The sequence below is a fragment of the Suncus etruscus genome, chromosome 3 (assembly GCF_024139225.1).
Source record: "Suncus etruscus isolate mSunEtr1 chromosome 3, mSunEtr1.pri.cur, whole genome shotgun sequence".
Taxonomy (NCBI): Eukaryota; Metazoa; Chordata; class Mammalia; order Eulipotyphla; family Soricidae; genus Suncus; species Suncus etruscus.
The window spans coordinates 104,181,816-104,203,440 of record NC_064850.1 but is presented as its reverse complement, the minus strand read 5'-3'; the positions used below and the strand labels follow the sequence as shown (position 1 = coordinate 104,203,440).

Sequence of the window (21,625 nt, the reverse complement as noted above, 5' to 3'; positions counted from 1 at the left end):
ATTCTGCGTCTATCTCTCTCCTTCTGTCTTATTTCACTCAGCAATATAGATTCCATGTACATCCATGTATAGGAAAATTTCATGACTTCATCTCTCCTGATGGCTTCATAATATTCCATTGTGTATATGTACCCTTTCAATCACACCAACTCAATCTCAATTTCTGAGGGAAACAGGTTGAATTAGTCCACTGTGAAGACAAAGTTTCTATGGCTTCCTATTGTAGACTTATCTTTCTACTTCTTCTGCCTTTGAGCAAACATGCCTAGAGCAAAAAGGATTAAATTATCTGCATTCAGGGCCAGAGAGACCGCATAGCAGTAAGATAAGGCATTTGCTTTGCGTGAGGCCTACCTGGGAAGGACCTGGTTCAATTCCTGGCATTCCATATGGTCCCCCAGGCTTCCAGAGGCGATTTCTGAGTGCAGAGCCACGAGTGACCCCTGAGTGCTGCTGGGTGTGGTAAAAATAAATAAATAAATAAATAAATAAATAAATAAATAAATAAAGTTTAAAAAAGAAAAAAAAGTACACCACCACCACCACCCCACCCACCACCACCACCACACCATAAAAAAAAGAAAAAAAGTTACCTGCACTCAATGTCACTACATCATACCAGTACTTCTATAATTTACACACACACACACACACACACACACACACACACACACACACACAAATGGAGCTCTCATCTAATACATTAGTAGGTTCACAGCTCCTAAAAATTCACTAGGAACCTCAGTAATGTGACAGTATAGGGAAATATGGTCTTTTTAGAAGCAGTAAGGTGAGATCAGACTGAAATAAAGTAAGCCTCATGTTCAATAAAAGTATTTCTATAGAGGCCGGAGTGATAGTACAGCCATAGAGCATTTGCCCTGCAAGCTGCTGACCTGGGATGGACCCAGGTTCGATTCCTGGCATCCCATATGATCCCCCAAGCCTGCCAGGAGCAATTTCTGAGCAAAAATCCAGGAGTAACCCCTGAGTGCAAAGATTGGAATTATGCTTTCACAAACCAAGGAACTCTGTAAAAGAGCAGAACTTGTAAGGTGCATGAAAAAAATCCTCTCCTAAAGCTTTCAGAGATTGGTCAGGCCTCTAAAACTAAGAGATACAATTTACAGTTGTTACAGACCATCTGTGGTATAGAGGTTTTAAAACAGCAATAAAGAAAAAGCAATAGAAAATAAAGTGATAGATGAAGAAGGAATTTGCCTCTTCTTAAGTTTGCTTCTTCCTATGATCACAGCAAATTTATATCGAACTGTGGATCAATATGCAAAGATTGACTTGAAGCGCTTATGAACAAAGCTTATGATGCAAGAGTTGAAAGGTTGAAAGGGTTGAAACTTGAAATGGTTATATAAAACACATTCACTCACACATTCACCAAACAAGAAAAACCACCTGGACATCAAGCTGGTGTAATGGGGAGAAGATTTATTTCTTAGTTATTGAAATCTTATTCTAATGAGGGAGGATGCTTGCACCAAAAATCTAGAACTCTGAACAAGTGACCCTATTCTTTAAGCATGGGATCAGGAGACATGATATTATAGAGTATATTGAGGTCAGATACATGACAAATCTACCGATTCTTTTTCTGTAATAAAGCACTGTGATTTAGAATGTTGTTCACAATAGCACTTCAAGTAAACTATATTCCACCACTAATCTCACCACCAGTGGCAACTTACCTTCACCAATACCCTCAGGTCCCCCAGCCTGCCTCCTTAACAAGGTCATTTTTTATTGTTTTGAGACCACACCTAGGGGTACTCAGTGATTACTCCTAGCTCTGTACTCAGAAATTACTCCTAGCAAGCTCATTGAAACCATATGTGATGCAAGAGAACCAACCAGGTCAACCACATGCAAGGCAAATGCCCTAGCCTCTGTGCTATTGTTCTGGCTCCAACAAGCACATATTTAAGCTTGGTTATTATACTTTTGCTTTGATTCTGGTTTAGACAATATATATATTAGACTATATATGTATATATATATATATATATATATTTGTCACACCTCTACACAACCAAAAACCACAGACTCCACTCCTATTACCTTCCATCTATCTCTGTCTTTTTTATTTTATTTCTTTCCTTCTCTGTGCTTTTAATTTCTATAAGGTCAGGGGTAATATAGGTATCAACACCTTTGATATTTTGTGTTTCCTTGTCCTGTTGTTCTATATATCACAGTTAAGTGATGTCATCAGATAAGTGGAAGATATTAAGTACTCTTGAATTATAAAAATTAACATTGGGAAAATGTTAATTCTACCAAAAGTATTATATAGATTCCTTGCAATCCTCATCAAAAGACCAACCACATTCTTTAAGGAAATAGAACAAGTAGTGTTAAACTTCATAACACAAAAATTCTCAAATGATAATGGAAAAAAGAATTGGAAGGATTATGCCATCCACCTTCAAATTATATTCTACAAAGTTGTAGTAATATTTTGATTGTTACAACTTAGTGACTGTAGTTGTGGAAATATAAATATATGGAATGTAATTGAAAATCCAAAATTAAATCTTAATAGATGAAGATAAAGATAAGTGAACCAGAAACATTAAATAGAGAAGTGATGACCACCAAAAAAAAGTACAGTTAGCCAATAAAAATATGAAGCAATGTTCATTATCACTTGTGATTATAGAACTGCAAATTATTCTTAGGAATAATCCAAAGAACATAAAAACACCAACTTCAAAAGATATACATGATTCTATATTAATTTCAGTGCTATTTACTATATCCAGGATGTGGAAACAATCCAAATATCCCATGACAGATAAGCAGATAAATGGATGAAGATGTGGTATATATACAATTAAATACAACTATTAGAAAAAGAGAAATGATGTCTTTTGCTACATGAATGAAGAGGAACATGCTAGGCAAAAGTCAGAATTAAGACATAATAGATTGAGGCCAGAGCGATAGCACAGAGGTAAGGCGTTTGCCTTACACGTGGCTAACCAGGACAGACCTGGGTTCGATCCTTGGCGTCCCATATGGTCCCCTGAGCTAGGAGCAATTTCTGAGTGCAGAGTTAGGAGTAACTCCTGAGCGTCACCAGGTGTGGACGGCCCCAAAAAAGACTGAAGACATAACAGATTATCTCATTTGCAGAATATAAAGAGGCAAAACACAAGTACAGGTAAAACCATTGTAACAAGTTCATGGAATCAGACCAGAAAACTGAGTTTACCCAAAGAATGAGGCTGCAGAGAGTGAGCTTAAAGTTAAAGGTGTCTAATGTGGTAGTTGTTAAAAAGCAGCTTAGAACTTGAGCAAGGTTACAGTGATGGAGATGGCCTCAAACACAGTAAGAAGGAAATTGCAGAGGACATAAGAGAAAGAGAATGAGCTTAATGAAAAGAGAGAACTCAATAGCCTGGAGTAAATGCTTTGCATGCTGGAGGCCCTAGATCAATCCCCAGCACAAAATATAGTCCCGTTGAGCACAGAACCAAGAGTAGTTTCTGAGCAAGACCATTTGTGCCTTGCCCTTCCCCCAAAATAGATACAGTTGCAGTTGGAAAAAAAAATAAGTGTAAAAAAAAAAAAGAATACGATATCTCTGATCTTTATGCATGACCAGGTAGATCATAGAGCTCACCTTCTCATTATAATTCATTATAATGAAATTATCATTAAGTTTTGACATGCCTCTCACTCATTGGACTTGTGAAGTATGCACAGAAGCAATCTAGTTATATAATCCTATAATAGTCGATCTTTCACCTAAATCTCACCCAAAATGGCATTGCCCCTCAATCTACTTTAAGACTACTATATAAGAATGTAATTGTTGGGCCAGTGTAATAGTTTGACTTGCATGTGGCCAAACTGATTCAATCGCTGGCATCTCATTTGGTCCCCTAGAGCACCACCAGGAGTATTTCCTGAGTTCAGAACCAGTAGAAACCCCTGAGCATCAAGGTGTGGCCCTGAAACAAACAAACACAATTTCTTAAACAACTCAAATTGACCCACCCTTTTCTCTCTGAAATGTTCATTCACTTAAATAAAATTTCCTAGCTTATTTTAATAAATTTGTATTTGTGCTAATTTTCAGTTCTTTGCTGATCAACATAGAACAGATTTTATTCAACTTCTGCCTACAGAATGATACTAGAATTTCTGTGGACGGTATGCTATAGTGATGAATGGGTGCATAGATGGATGTATGGATGTATGGATGGGTGATGGATGGATGGATGGATAGATGGATGATGGATGGATGGATGAATGGATTAATGGATAGCTAGTAAGATAAAATAGAAAAATAATAGCCACCACCAATATTTCCTGGGTAGTCCTGTCAGGGAAGGGCATTCTCAGAAATGTAGGGGTTGGATAGCTGATCCCTATTCTGCACAAACTACAGCAACTCAAAGCTACACCCTATGTCCTCTGTCAGAAATGGCCCAGTTCTGCATCTTTATCAAACTTTCAAGCCTCCACATTTGTTTTAGATTTATGGATACATGAATCTTCAGTATCTTACAGTAATGTCATACCATTAGTATAAAAAAATCTGATGGGAAAGTTTAGTCTACCAACCTCAGAGAGTCTATCCAGTAACATAGAAGACTCAACCAGCACCAATCACAGCCCAGTAAATTTTTATACGCTGACTTCAGTAACACCATGGAGAGATATAACAATCATTTTTAAAGTACCTTGTTGATATAAGTTTTGATCATTCTATTTGCCTTTCTGTTGTAACAAATAATATGAAGTAAACTTGGTTGTGCCTGCATGAAGATAGTAGAAGATTGGGGAAACTGGTGAAGGGAAGATCACACTGGTAATGGGATTGGTGTTTGAACATTTAATTCCTGAAATGACTATACTTGTTATAGTATACTTGGTATAATTGGTAAATCATGGTGTTATAATAAAAATTAGAAAAAGATAAATAGATATAGATAGACTATAGATGGAGAGATAGATAAAAGGTATTCTTATTTCCTTTTGAGAATATAATATGTAAAGGATCATGAATGTAGTTCAAATGATGTAACTCATACTTACAAATGTAGGTTTGATTTCCAGTGCATGTGCGCAAAAACACAATACACACAGAATTTAGAATATTTTATATAAAAAATGACAAGTCTAATAGTATTAATAGTGGCTAAAATTTTTATGGCACATACTATATGTAAGGCACTATGAATGTATTTTAAATGTTAACTTACTTTTTAGGATTTATGAAAATTTATGAGAAAAATCAATTCCATTTTCTTTAAAGATGAGAAAATTAAATAATTCCCACACATGATATTGGTGACAATTAGCCAGTTTATTAAATTGTCAAAGTGAACCTGGGAGCAGACTTAAGATTTAACTCTGAAAGACTTGCTCTACCAGTTACAAACTGGAATGAGACTTAGGAGAGAAAAGGCATCATCAATCACTTACATCAAATGGTCCAGTGATCAAAAACAGTACAATCAGTTCCTACAGGGTTTCTGAAGTTTATTTGTATGGTTTGTATGTTGAACTCTCCAGGTTGTTCTGACCTATGGTCTTACTGTGCTCTATACATCATAGGAGACAAAACATCACCATAGTTAAATTTTATCCTGACTCTGGTTGCAAAACTACTGCTTGAGTACTACCTATTTGATCTTTCTGTGACTACCAATAGGGCAGCAACAATGATAGAGAAATTTTTTAGTTAATTTTCTCACAGGCAAGTCCTTCTTCCCAGGAGAAATAGTCAATTTAAGTGGTCATCTGAGAGTTCTAAAACTCTTTGAACCTGTCGCATCTAGGAATAAAAAGTCCCCAAATTGAAATTGAGTCAGGTCAACCCCTATCTGAGACCTGACAAATGAATTTGGGAATGCGTGTTATCCCCCAGATTCAACCCAGGTGTGTGTACGTGAGTTGAGGAATGGGAGAAACACATCCTTCCCTCCCTAACCCTTTCTGGGCCAAGTCTTTTCTCCAAGCTAGGAATAACAAAGCATGGTTTTTCTCTTTACTTTTTTCCAAACTTATTTTTGATGCCTAAACCTGCACTTTGAAAGTCAAATGTTGAGTCTTTGTTATCTGCATTATTTTTTTATTTCTTTTGGGGCCACATCTGGCAGTACTCAAGAGTTACTCCTGGTGGTAAGCAGGGAACATTATAAAAATCATGCTTAAATAAAGATATTATAAATTAAATTAAAAAAATCAAACCCCAGTCAGCTTCTGTGAAGCCAAGAAACCTACCCACTGCACTATTGCCCCAGCTCTTATCTGCATATTTATCTATGATTCCTTCTCCAAGACAATGAAAGTAGAAAAGATTATATGTCAACAGTAAGAGGAAAAGCAAAAAAAGGGGAAATTAAAAAACAAAACAAACAAAAACTGTAAAAAAAAAATAAAACCATAGTATGTTCCTGTAAGACAATTAAACAATATTTACTTGGGATATATTTTTGTAATGATTTATAGGTACATAAAGGAAAAGTGACCTGGGTAAAAAACATGTGTATTAATATACAACTACGCATTTTATATTCAAAGATGAATGCTTTTTTTATTTACTAGTCTTTTTCATTTTTTTTTTTATTTTTGGTTTTTGGGCCACACCCAGCAACACTCAGGAGTTATTTCTTGCTCTGAGCTTAGGAATTGCTCCTGGCAAGCTTGGGGACTATATGGGATGTCATATGGGATGTTGGGAATCGAACTGGGTTTATCCTGGGCAGGCAGTATGCAAGGCAAACAACCTACCCTCTGCACTATTGCTATGGCCCTATTTATTATTCTTAAGCAGAATTGGAATATCTAAGTACCCAAAGCTTTGGCTTTCCTCTAAATGCAAACTTCATTATAACCTCAAATTTGTTTGGATTTATCCAACAATGCTTTGATGATGTTTGGATTAACTCCTCAAAAAAAATTATTTCAGAACACTTCATAGGAGATGAGAGGATATAAAAGAGATTTGGGCCCAGAGAGATAGCACAGCGGTGTTTGCCCTGCAAGCAGCCGATCCAGGACCAAAGGTGGTTGTTTCGAATCCCGGTGTCCCATATGGTCCCCCGTGCCTGCCAGGAGCTATTTCTGAGCAGACAGCCAGGAGTAACCCCTGAGCAATGCCAGGTGTGGCCCCCCCCTCAAAAAAAAGAGATTTTTCTTAAAGTAATGAAGAGTGAAAAGAATGAAAGGAAAGATAAATACTGATTTGTGAAGTATAATGAAACACAATCAGAAATGAATGAAAGACATCTGTAAGAGACCATAAGTATCTGCCTATAGACTTGAGGTTGCTTCAGCATTGAGGACAGTGGGGAAATGAGAGGGAACCTAGAAGGGACCTACCTACAGGGAGGGAAATCATTGACACTCTGAAGTGGAGGGCACAGTAGCAACTGATTCCTAAAACATTAATATTAATGTTATTACACATCATGAGATCTAAATAAAATCTATTAATAATTCATTTTCATGCCTACTCCATTTACTACTTTATGATACAGAAAGAGTAATGTCACGTTCCATTTCTTTGAGGAGTCACAAAGGTAGAAAAAGCACACAAAATGCAAGGTGATTACAAAATGCAGACAGCAAACTGACATGACATTACAATTCAAGGAAATCTTCCACAACTACTTCGATGATTGGTTCTGCTTGGCCTCATTAGAGTCAAATCTAAGTGACTTAATGAAGGGCCACTCAGTAAGTACACTTGGGGATCATCACTTTCTGAGACAAGGCATTCAGAGACAGACACTATGTTCCAAGAAAAGGAACTAAGAATTAAGCAAAGCTGAGGACTGGGTAAGCAGGGGACAAGTAGTGAAGATGAGATCCTATCAGTACAGTGTTGCAAACCACTGTACCTAGTAGGGAAAAGATTTTAAAAAATAGACTTAAAGATAAAATTAAGACATAGTAATTAAAATAAAATATAGAAAATACTAAAAATATTTTAAAAAGAAAAAATTCCTCCCATAGTGGTAGGCAGGGAAGGGGAAGGTGGACCCTGGGAGAGAGACCTTGGAACACTGGGGAATGGATATGGACATTGGAGAAGTGATTGTTGTTGGAATTTGTAAACCTGAAACAATCATGAGTAATTCTGTAACTTTGTAATTCATGGTGGATCAATAAAAATTTTAAAAATAACAATAAAAATAAGCAAATCCTAAGAATCAAGAATGTTAAACTTTGCGTATATCCAAACTTTATAAATTAATTAACCTGCTTATTCGTTAATCAAGAAGAATACTTATTTTGTAATCAGGAGACTGTACTCTTTTGTTTAATAAAAGACAGGGCTACTTGAGATATACCTCCTCCTCATCCTCCTTTGTGCTGCATTGCTCCCAGATACTGGTTTAAGAGTTTTATGTATTGAACATTAAGAATTTGAACACTAATGAACTCGAGTGGATCCTCCACTGCAGAAATGTATAGGAACTATGCTCTAAGTTCAGACAGCTGGAGAAAGGTGCAGAATCCTGAACCCCAGCCCCAGAAACATAAGACTAGTTAGTAGACAAGGAGTTCAGAAATTGGCCTTTTTAGGAACTGGAACAATAGTACAGAGGCTGGGTATTTGTCTGGCACATGGCTTTCTCATATTCAGTCTCTGGCACTCCATCTAGTGCTTCAAACTTCAGAGGAGGTAATCCCTGAGCATAGAGGCAGAGCCAGGAGTACCCTCTGAGCACCACCAAGTGTGTCCCCCACAAAAAAAAAATTTTTTTTTCATTTTTAACACACCACAAATATATATCTTTCACAGTTTTTAAATAATTTACTTACCTATGGATACAATTTTGTCATCCAAATCAAATCAATTCACCTAAAAATTCACATACTTTAACTATATTCAATGTACCATAGTTGTCACTAGATATATATCAAAATAATCTGTGCATAGGTAAATAAAAGTGGTAGAAAGGCAGATTACAAATTTCCTCTTGTGAACTGAGGGAAATAAGCAAAGTGCCCTCAGAAGGCCATTCATTAGACTACAGCAGTGGTTTCCAAACTCTAGCAGGCATCACATCCGCTGGGGCGGGGGGGGGGGGGGTGGGGGGGGTGGGGGGGGGGGCTTGACCCACCAGCAGAATTCCTACAATGCCTTGATGCTCAAGAACTTGATTTTCGTTTTTTTCATTTGTGTTTTGTTTTAGTTTAAGGCCACTCTGAGCGGCATTCAAGGGTAACTCCTGGCTCTGTGCTCAGAAATCGCTCCTGGCAGGCTTGGGGACCATAGGAGATACTGGGGACCAACCACGATCCATCCCACATGCAAGGCCAATGCCCTACCACTGTGCTATCACTCTGAACCCAAGCACTTGATTTTCTTTGACGCTCCCCTGCAATGTTTTTCTGGTTAACCCAGGTTTTACATTTTGAAAACATGTATGGGGGAACATACTTCTTGTACAGATACAAAGAAACCCTTTCCAAAATATAAGGGCTTTTTAAATTTTATTTAATTTTTGCAGAGTCAGGATTGAAGGCAATACATGATCTTTGCCATTGAGCACATCCCCAGTCTTTTTTTATCTTTCTGTAGAGGCCACTCCTAGTGGTGCTCAATGGTCACTGGGGACATGCAGTAGCAGAGATCAAACTCAAGTCTTCACACATGCTAGTTACATGTTTTACCACTGGAACAATCCCTTCAGCCCCAATTAGAATCATCTTTAAAGGGCCAAACAAAAACATAAAGTCATTTTTTTTTTTTTTGGTTTTTTGGCCACCCAGTGACACTCAGGAGTTACTCCTGGCTATGTGCTCAGAAATCACTCCTGACTTGAGGACTCTGGGGGATTGAACCATGTTCTGTCCTAGACTAGTACACATAAGGCAGATAGATGCTTTACTGCTTGTGCCACCGCTCCGGCCCTATAAAGTCATTTTTTAATTTTAAATTTGAACACATAAAAATTTGAGGAACATGGCATGCCTGGAGAGAATATGGGAGTTCAGTACCTTTGTCTATACCTTGTCCTCAGCAGCATTTCTATTGGATTGTGAATATACTATATCATTTAATATAGTGAATAAATCTAATTTAATCTGAGATCTGTGTGCTTACTAGAAAATGGAGGATTCCTGGGTACCTCTAATTAATTATTTGAATATGTTGAAAAATACAGAAAATAATCTGAGCTTGCCGCAGAGCCCTGAAGTCTGACGGGAGGGATGTAAGGACATCTTATGTAGATGGTCAGACACAAGCTTGCCTAGGGTCATGGCTAGTGTTTGTGGTGAGAGGTGATCTGGGGAATCATGTCCTGAATACGTGGAACCTGATACTTTCTCTGCCTAGAGAGTCAAAATTAAGTTGCAATGTAAAATAAAAACAGCACCCCTGAATCTGTGAACATATTAATAGAAATATGCATATCAAACATCCTATTTGTTAGATAGTAGTAAAGGATATTTATAGTGAGAATTCTAAAACTACAGTTACATAATGAATGATTTACTTGTTTATAAAGAATAGAATAGATTTCTGACATTGTAAATATTGAAAAGCAATTTATCTATTTTTAACCTTAGCATTTTACAGTTTTATTAGATAAACAAGTTGGAACATTAAAAAAATTAAATTGAATTCCCAAGTATCTTGCTGTTAATTTACACTCTGTGTTTTGCCCAGGGCAAAGGCATTCCCCAACTTCCTCTTTCTTTTTATCAAGCCCTTTGACTTATAAAAGTCCACCTGTACCTCACTCAGCCCTCTCCCTCCCAATTGAATTTATACTGATAGAATAAAGAAAGATTTCACAAAGAGTGGCTAGTGCAGTTAGAGAAATAACTACATTAACAACTGTTATATGTAAAAACATTTCCATAAGATTATTATCATACTGGTCCTACCCTAATCAATTATTGTACCCACCCTAGGGTGTGACCTGGTGACAGTATATTGGATTATTCCTTACTTGGTATTCTGCTCCCACCCTAGGGTGGTACCTGATGCTTGTCTATAAAAGCAAGGGTCTGAGGAAGGCTGGAAATTCTTCAGCCTTATCCACTGAATAAATCTGATATCTCCTGAAGCCTGACTGCCTGTGAGTTTTCTACCTGCTGCTTATCCTGAACCCTCAGACCTGCATGCTGAACAGGGTGGCAGACGAGTGGTCCAAGCTGGAGGAGAAAGACCTCATCCTCTATCCCATCACCTTCCAGCCCCATCAAGGGCTGACTTGCAACAAACAACTATCAAAATTATGGTAGTGAGAGAAATAGAGTGCCTTTCTCAAAAACAGGCAGGGGGTGCAGGAGGTTGCACTGGTGAAGGAATGTGTACTTTTTATGATTGAAACCCAACTACAAATATGTTTATAGCCATGGTGCTTAAATAAAGATATTAGAAAAAAATGCAAAAAAAATAGAGAGAGAGATTTCAGTATTGGAGGGCCTAGAGAGACCACAAGGCAGAAAACCACCAACTCCGTAATTCTCTCCTGACTGGCTTGGTTTATTAATTCTCTTGCCACCCTGCTTCAGACCAGCTTACCTGGGGTTGGAAATATGGTGTGGGAATTTATTTTACATTTTGCTGGTGCCTGAGAGTTGCTTTTTGGTTGGAGGAAGAATAGCACCTACAGACCTTGTTGTAAAGGGCAACTATGACCTAATGGTACATTTATGGTATTATTTTACTGTTTTAGACTATGGCTAGACATATTGAATTTGAGGTGCCTTTAATAACCTAAGTACATATTATAAAGTAGAAAAAGTGTGAATTGGTGGCATGGGAAATGGTTCAAAAAGCTGGAGCGTATTCTTTGTATCCTGAATACGTACATTTAGTGCCTGAGCCATAAGTCCCACAGCCATAAGTCCCTATGGCCCAAAAGCAAAGTACAACTTCCAGATAGAGCTTGAATGTACTCTCATAAAAGTTGAAACCACAGTAGTATAAAAGCAATTTCACCAAACTAATGCAACTGAATAAAGTTGAATAATATATTCATGGCAGAAATAATTTATGTTAGCATCATTTCTGACAAACACAAATTTTCAAAATTTCTCTTTGCCACACTAAGAGTTTACTCCTGTCTTTGTGCTCAGGGATCACTATTGGTGGTGCTCAGGAGACTATATGTGCTATGAAGGATAGAAAATGGGTCAGACTCATGCAAAAACAAGCACTTTAGCCCTGTAATATCTCTAGGATCCTTCTTTGTAGTCTTAACAATAACCTGGAAAAACAAGTTTTCAACCCCCTGGAAATGATCACATTCGAAGCTTTCCCGACAGGAAGGTACTTAGATCAGCATTCAATGTCTCCACAGAAACTGCTCTTGTCTTCCTATTTTCATTCATGTCATTCCATGACATGTCTGGATGAATTTTCTCTTATGTTTATAAATAAGAAAAGGCAAGCCGGAGTGGTAGCACAGTAGTAGGGTATTTGCCTTGCACGTGGTTGACCCAGAATGGACTCAGGTTCCATCCATGGCATCACCTCTGGTCCCCCAAGCTGGGAGCAATTTCTGAGAGCAGAGTCAGAGTAACCTGAGTGCTGCTGGATATCCCCCCACCTCCATAAAAAAAGAAAAGGAAAAGGTTGTGAAAAATCTTGTAAAAGAAAGTTATATTTTCTTTCCCCCACCACTAAGAATAGTTACCATTTATTGTGTCATAATTTTTAAAAAGTGAAATAGGAATTTGTTTCCTTTTTCTTCTTTTTGTTGTACTGAATGAAAACTGTGGTCTCCCATGTCCACTTAGACAGAGTGCTCCCCAAATCAATTCAATCTTTTTAGCTCATGAAGAGCCGAGCAGTACAACATGGAGAAGACCAAGCCCTTGTGAGCAAGAAATAGGAATTTGATATCATAGATGGCAAAGATGGAAAACATCTATGATTAACAATCCCTTTTTTTTCTAGAAGGATCATACCCAGAGTGCAACCTAAGGGTTCAGTGCTTGAGGAGCTGTAACAGGAATCAAGCTTAGGGTCCCTCACCTGCTGGACATGTGCTCCATTGTTTAACCTTCTTGTCACCTGGAAAAATTACTCTTGATATCACTAATTTGATATCACTTGATATGAATTTTGAAAAGGAATGAGATTAGACTAGTCATATAGGTTTCATTCTTTTTATAATTTAATCAGCATGATCATGTCTTCATCATAATTTATTTTCAACTTCAGTTTTAATGAGTGATAAGATCGAAGAAATCATAATTAATATACCAAAATATTAATTAAAATTAATATACAAAATAAAATAAAAATTAGGATACAGTATATTAAGTATTAATGGATGGTATATTAAAATTAAATATTAATAATAATATGTAGTATATTAAAATATACTATTTTCTCAGCATATCAGTATGAAGCTTTAATATCTCTAGAGTAATGTTCCTTAAATTGTGCTCCATACAATACTTGCCAAATCAGCAATAGTATTATTGTTTTGTTGACCCATCCCAAACTTAGGACATCGAATCTTTACATATGGACCCAGATATATGCATTTGTTGACAAGTTCCTAAGTGATTGGTGGCCACAATGATAGTACAATGGGTAGGACGTTTGTCTTGCAAGTGGTGGACCTAGGTTCAATCCTCAGCATCCCATATGGTCCCCCAAGCTTGCCAGAAGTAACTTCTGAACACAGAGCCAGAGTAATTCTTGAGCACTGCTGATTATGGTCCAAAATATATTAAATAAATGAATAAATAAATAAATAAATAAATAAATAAATAAATAAATAAATAAATAAAATGAAGTTCCTATATGAGGCTTTATTCTCCTAAGTTTAAGAATTATTCATGTGAGGCCAGAGCAATAGTACAGCAGGTAGCATGTTTGCCTTCAACACAGCAGTCCTGGATTAGAAGCCAGTGTTCCACACGGTCCCTGAGCTTGTCTGAGGTGATCCCTGAGCACAGATCCAGGTCTAAACCCTGAGATAGCATAGGTGTTACCCCCACTCCCCCAAAAATCATTCATTTATTTTTTTAGAGAAGTAATTATTTTCTTTAATATCTCACAATGTTTCTTTTCTTGAACTTTTATGCTCTCTAATTTTTATTTCAGGCGACAACAATGGATGGCCAATGGAATTTGACCAATTCTTCACTCACTACAGAATTATTTATAAGTATTCCTTTGAGTCATTAATATCTGAATGTTGTAAGTAACCATGAAACTAAGCTGCTTTGTTTACAAAGTCACAATCGGGCACTATGTTTTCAGTATCTGCATTCAATATATTTTGAAAGGCTTAGTTTCAGTTTTCTACATTCAAACTCTATATACATGCCGCCATATTTTGAGATTTTTATTTAGAAATAACTCAAGTTCTTAAGTGCAAAATTAATAGGCTATGTCAAGTATTGCAAACAAAAATTAATGTCACTTGTTCAGGGTTACTATATGCTCTGCCTCCATTTCACAGTCATGATAAGCTCTAATATAATGGGAACTATAAAAGAGAAGTTGCTTGAAGTTTATGTTTGCAAGTGAAAAAACTTCTGGGGTCTAAACTATATTTTAGATAACTTTCTCACTTCTCAAAATTGGGGGGCAGTGGTAGCCCAGGTACAACTACGAGATGCTTTCTGTTTGTTTCCTTAAAGAAATTTGATATGGGAAAGAGATGCAGAGTAATTTACTTTCCTTTGCAGAAAATATAGTTAAGGATCTTTTGATTTGCATAAATCCTATGCTGAAAATTTACAAAAACATTACAAATGTGGGATTTACTCTATCAAACCTTCTGTCAGAAAGATCTATTTAAATTATTTCCTTTTGAAAAGTTTCTTTCTATTTTAAGAATATACATTTGTCTCATACAATGGTCATTGTTGGCCTAGCTCTTCAAACCCTTTGCAAAAATAGTAAAGAATTAGAAATCAATCCTAAATTCTTTTCTTATGTTTTACCAGAAATTGTAAAATACAACTTTTTAAATATTTTATTTGGGCTCATTATTTCAATGAGACTAATAGATTTAAAAATACCCTAAAGATTTTTAACTAGAAGGGATGCACAGTGTACCCTATTCTCTCTCAGAATATAGTGACTGACTATTTGATCATTTTAAAACTAAAAGTACTAGAGGAAGAAAAAAGTTAAATTGCTTATATAATGCAAAAGATAGATTTCACCATTTTATGCTAAGAAGTATTTTTTTCAGTTTTGATATATATTCTTTACACTTATTAGATTTTAATTTTCTCTTTCTTTCACTTTATACCCAAAAAATATGTGGGCAGTTTACAATAAAAATGATTACTAGAAGCCTTTAGTCATTAACATTACAGAAAAAAATCAATAGTGAATTAAAAAGAAATTGGAGACGAAAAATCATATAAGGAAATCTTCACTGAGAAAGTTCATGCATCCAATACTTAGTTCTGAATTTGAAATCATTTAATCAAGGAGGAAAAATAATGGGTCATGTAACCTTGGAAATCAAAACAAACAAATGGGGGAGTATTACTTTAAGTCACAGAGAGAAATAAATTTTTGCCTGATTCTGATGTCCAGGAGAACTTTCACAAATCTAATTACATATACATGAAGGAATGGAGTTACACAATAAGTGATATATAAAAACTGAAGAGATAATTTTACCAGTACTTATTAAAAAACAAACTTTATTTTAATGAATTATGATCTAAAACCAATTCAAGAAACAATGTAAAAAATATATTTCCCAAACTTAAAAGCTGTAGAAAATAGGATCAAAGCTTGAGAATGACACCTAAGGTTTCTTCTGTGTCATTTTATTTGAATCAGATTATTGTTTAAGGATTTATGGTAAAGGAAACTGAATATGGTATGTAATATGGTTTTAAAAGCTTATAATGGCTTTTTGGCTGGATGATGAACATAATAAAGTTATGTTTTATTATCATTAAATTATAATTATTACTTACATTTACAAGTTACATATCTCAAGACCAATATGAAGGAATATATTATATTTAACATGGACCAATATGTTCATAAAGATTAATTTGAGAAATTGGGGAAGTGTAGATGTTTAGGAAGAATCCTTGACTATAATTTTCCAGCCAAAGGCTACCAGAATTTACTTGCTGCTACAAAAATTTTTGATCTTTTTTGTAATTATAAAAAAGGACTAAGAAGAGAGCTCAGCTGGTAGAATACATGCTAAGCATATGTGGGCCCCTGAGTTTGATCTCCAGAGCCATATGTCCACACCACCCAGCACCACATAGTCAGAGCTACAGTGCAGAGTGTGATACCTCACACTCGCTTCCCTCAGTGTGTCTGCATGAAAAATGATTTTTATAAAAAGTATTTTTTAACAGAATAATTCCTATTATTGCAGGAAGCCTTTGTCACAGCAATAACATTTCTGTTTATTAGTTCAAAAAGTGACCAGAAAAGTTTGCTTTAGGCAAATGCTTGAAGTCTGATGGTTTGGGGCATAAAATGTCATCTCTTTCTGATTGAAAATATGCCCTGGTAAAAGCATTTTAAATTAGCATTTTGTCATAATTAGGTATCTGTGTTATATACACTTAAAGTATACTATAAAATAAAATTAAGTGACACAGCTTTTATCATCATTCTTTTATGTTTGAAAATTGCTGAACTTTGGGTGTTCTTTTTCATTGCCCCTTTTAAAGAAAACATTCCATAGAATTTATCTTAATTAGTCTCTAGACACAAAACACACTGGAATCAATGCCAGTTTCACTGCCCTCCATCTAACTTTCAGTATCTCTCTACCTTTCTCTTTCTCTCTTTTCTCCCTCTCTCGCTCAAATTGGGCTGTTAGAAATTGTATCCGTTTTCAGAAAACCATAACCAACATGATTACTTACAAGTATAAACTGTTTAAAAGTTCCTGACAGAAACTTACAAAACACAAATTACAACCTAGTTGGCTCCTTTGCCTGTGGCTTTGATGCAGTGGCTTTGAGAAGAGGTATATCTGTCACTCCTGCCTAGAGACATGACACTAATATTTCAAAGGCTGTAGCCAAGTTTGCTCATTAGTACTAATCCACTAGTATAGAAAACAAGGAAATTCCTTTTTTTTTTTCCTTTAAAACACATATCTTCTCTCTAGCTACTTTACTATAAGATCATTGTTGTTTTGTTGGAGCTTGTTTATGTTTGTTTGTTTTAATTTTTTATTTTGGGGCCACACCCTCTACTGCTGAAGGCTCTCTCCTGGCTTTGCTTCCAGGAATCACCCCTAGTGGTACTCAGGGACCATATGACATACCTAAAGTTGAACCCTGGGTAGACATGTACAAGGCAAACACCTTACCTGCTGTACTGTCACTCCTGCTGCACTATAAAGACTTTATTTTAAGGGAAACCTGCAAGTAAAAAATTATCATAGAAACTTATGTTGGACTTAAATGAATCTCTCTTAAAATGTTTAAGTTAGCTATTACTGATTTAAACATTGATACTTATACATAAAAAATAATATTTTTGGATTCTTCAAGAAAGTTGGTTGACTTGGCTACACAGATCCTGTTCTTAATATCTGACATAAGTGGAGAATCTAGTCATTGGAATATCTGGACCATGATCCATATCTAATTTGCCTGTTTCCAGTAGATATATGTGTCTGTCAACTCAGCTATACATGTTAAAGAAGAAATACTGTTCATCATTTCCAGTAATTATCCCTTCTGATGCTTTATCAGAGCAGATCAAACTTGATAAATAATACTTAAGAATACTTTCAACTTTTGTTTAGCTATATGAACATACCATTTATTTGAAATATTTTTTTACATAGAGGTCTTTAATTGGAATTAGAAATACCCAACACCATTTAATACTACAACCCTCACAAGTTAACCAAAGTCATACATTTCATTCTCTCTTTCCACTGAGATGGATAACTATGTAGTTGTGAGTAATTATCATGACAAAAAAATTATTTCATGACTAAAGTATACTACTCAAATGTCTTCTTTTTCAGTGGATAGACTTAAATCTCCATGAAAGGCTTGTTTATGCTATTAATTCTCTATTCTCTCTTTTCCTTTTGCCCTTAATTGCTTTTTAATTTAAACACCATCATCACAAAATTGTTTACGATTGAGTTTCAGTCAAACAATGTACACCTCCCTTTACCAGGGCATGTTTTTCATCCTCCTCCCCACCTGCCTGTCTCTGGGCAGACATGCAGACATTTCACCTCTCTCTCTTTTTCTCTCGCTCACTCTCACTCTCTCTCTCTCTATCTTGCTCCATCTTTTTTCCTTTGACAATGTGATTTGCACTATTGTTAATGAAGAGGTACCATGTAAATAACCATATCCCCTTTCAGCACCCTGTTTTTGTTCAGAGTGATCAATTCCAACTATCATTGCCATAGTGGACCCTTCTCTACCCTAACTGCAATCTTTGTTACAAGCTTCCTGTCATGGACTGGTCAAAAGATAATATAGTGGTAATATTCTATTCTTAAGAAGTACCTCCATTATAATCATTAAAGCTAGTTTTACTGGCTTGTCACTCTTGGACATAGTTGCTCTCTGATGATGAGTAAAAGCAGATATGACTTCATTTTGCAACAATTGGAGAGAAAGTCTTTTATTAAAAAAAAATGCTTGGTCTGGTAAATGTTTGTTTCCTTATCTTAATGTTCTAGCATCATTTTAATGAAAAAGAAAACTTTGAAACTTTAACTTAAGGCTTTACCCAACTTGCTTGGGTAAGGCATGACTTGCTTTTGTACTTAATAATTTTCTGATAGTTTTCATTTCTTTCTTTTCATTACCCCCTTCTTTCTCACCCCTAACTGTCCCCATTCCTTCCTACTCCCTTTTTATTCAGTGGTCAGTTCTGTGCCAGCACAATGTATTTGCCACGGTTTTGAGATTGACTGTGATAAGAACAAGTTACGAGCTATTCCATCAGTTTCTTCAAATGTGACTGCAATGTAAGTAGAAAAGAATGGCTTCACGTTGACAGCCAGAATAGCATCTATAAGTATTATTATTATATTTTTGTACTTAATAATACTGCATTTTATTCAAAATTATGTCATTGTTCTTAAGTCAATTAAAATATTGTTCATATTGGGTCCGGAGAGATAGTACAGCGGCATTTGCCTTGCAAGCAGCCTATCTAGGACCTAAGGTGGTTGGTTTAAATCCCAGCATCCCATATGGTCCCCCCTGCCTGCCAGGAGCTATTTCTGAGCAAATATCCAGGAGTAACCCCTGAGTGACGCCGGGTGTGGCCCAATAAACCAAAAAATATATATACAATATATATAAAATATATATATTGTTGATGTTTATTTTGTACTTACTAAAAACCAAACCCTACTCTATATTATTGTATTTATTTCTCTTATATTAGTTCTATAAGGTTTTCAGTATCACCATATTTTTCTAAATAAATGGTGCCATCAATTATAATTATATTTGCTATTTAGAAAAGAAAGCAATCAATTGAACTGTCACATATCTTATTATTATTTCTTACATTTTTCCACTTATGTCCTGAGAAATTTTTACAAGAGCCTGGATATACAAATCAGAAATGTACTGATAATAAATCACAGATTTAGTTTTCATAGATTTATTTTATAACAAAAGTTTTGCAACCCTTGGGCCAGAGAGATAGCATGGAGGTAGGATGTTTGCCTTGCATGTAGAAGGACAGTGGTTCGAATCCCAGCATTCCATATGGTCCCCCGAGCCTTCCAGGAGTGATTTCTGAGTGTAGAGCCAGGAGTGTTACCCTTGAGCGCTGCCGGGTCTGACCAAAAAAAAAAAAAGAAAAGTTTTGCAACCCCCTCAACTTAAACCCATAATTTAAGAAGCTAGCTGATAGAACTCTATTTTTTGTTTGTTTGTTTGTTTGTTTGTTTGTTTTGGCCCACACCCAGCAGCTCGCAAGGGTTACTCCTGGCTCTGCCCTCAGAAATCAATTCTTGCAGGCTCAGGGACCAGATGGGATGCTGGGGATAGAACCCAGTCCATCCTTGGTCAGTTGCATGCAAGACAAATGCCCTACCTCTGTGCTATCACTCTAGTTCCAGAACTTTCTTATTTCATAGAAATTTTACTTGATACAAAGAGTCCTTTGAAACTTTATTGAATAGATATTTTAATACACTAATGTATATAAACAAAAGATAGATAAAATAAGAATAAACATTTTCCAGAGTTTCACATTTAAAATTTCACTCTTTTAAATCACATTTGACTCAGATATCAATGTTGGTTTTTTTCCTAAATAATTACCAAAAATAAGTAAAAGAATATGCTCATTATAGAGGTTTGTTGATCCTGTTCTTATTTAAATTCAATAAACATCAAAATTACACATATCAACAACACATATTTTGGAAAAGCTTTTCAAATGAGTTGAATAGAGCATAGAAAATTTAAAATATTATTTTTGTTTTTCCTAATTTTTATCCATATTTTTATACTTCATGATTTTGACTTGGGATTATAAGAACAAAACAGACAAAATTTTAAATTAGATTTTTCAGGGAGGGACTTCAGAGCATAAAAACCGGCTATCCTTTGCAAAAGCTGGCTCCCTGTGTGTGACACCAGGCGGGGAAAATCCGCAAAAGTACACCGGCCCAGTGGGGCTCAGCTGTGAAAGACTGTGAGTGTGACCTGTCTATGTCTGTCTACTGTCCTCTTGCGTGAAACTCTTGCGAGTGGGGCAAAAAGAGGCTCAGAGGAGCACGGCCGCTCCGCTTCGCTACGCGGCCGTGCACTCTTTCTAAGGAAAGAACTCCATTGCAACAAGAAGGAAAAATCACACTAAGAACGGCGCTATATCACAGAAGCAAACATTTCTCTCTGGACTGTCTTCTCTGTTACATGCTCGGGCCTAAGATTTGACCCAGTGTGAGGCTTCATCCACGGAGGACTCCCCTCCCTTAGAGGCAAGTCAGCCCATCCAGAAAGGGAGGAGCCAGAGGAGTGTGCTGCCTACATCATATAGACAATGAATACCACTACAACACGTAGAAAAACCCACAATACAAATGTGACAATGGGGAAACAGCGCAGGCCAGCATCAGACATAGAGAATGAAGATGACAATTCTGAGGACCAGATAATGACTGAACAACTAATCAACCTCTCAGATAAGGACTTTAGACTAGCAATATGGAAGGTGCTCAACAGACTCCAAGAAACCATGGATCGAGTTGAACAGAACACTAATAAGAACCAAGAAAATATGAAGGCAGAAATGACAAAACTCCAAACTGAAATAACATGTCAACTAACAGGCCTGAAAAACTCAGTAAACGAAGTGAATGACAAAATGGATAAGCTCTGGGACAGGGTATCAGAAGCTGAGAATAGACTTGGTGCTGTGGAAGATGAGATACATAACAATTCCATACAGCAGGAGAGATTGGACAAAAAACTTAAAGCAAATGAGCAGACAATGGAAAAATTAGTCAAAGAATGGGAACAGACGAAAATAGAAGTCTATGATAAGATCAACAGAAACAACTTAAGAATCATTGGAGTCCCAGAGACCCAGGAAGAAAATTTCCAGGAAGAATCAATGGTCAAGAACATCATTAAAGAGAAACTTCCAGAGCTAAAGAATATATGTGATCAAATCCTGCATGCCCGAAGAGTACCAACCAAAAGAGACCCCAGA

At 36.2% G+C, this 21,625-nt stretch overlaps 1 protein-coding gene and 1 non-coding gene across 2 annotated transcripts in view; one reads left to right on the top strand and one right to left on the bottom strand.

Moving 5' to 3' along the window:
- The window catches only part of RXFP1 (relaxin family peptide receptor 1), an 84,545-nt gene that overhangs the window by 5,281 nt on the left and 57,639 nt on the right, over window positions 1-21,625 (top strand). Inside the window, exons 2-3 of the mRNA XM_049770861.1 lie at window positions 14,063-14,158; window positions 18,809-18,914. Of these exons, the coding sequence (XP_049626818.1) occupies window positions 14,063-14,158; window positions 18,809-18,914 (202 nt within the window). The remainder of the gene's footprint in view (window positions 1-14,062; window positions 14,159-18,808; window positions 18,915-21,625) is intronic.
- LOC126005051 (small Cajal body-specific RNA 23) lies at window positions 12,700-12,829 on the bottom strand. The gene has a single exon (XR_007494234.1). It is a non-coding gene; the product is annotated as a small Cajal body-specific RNA 23 (non-coding RNA).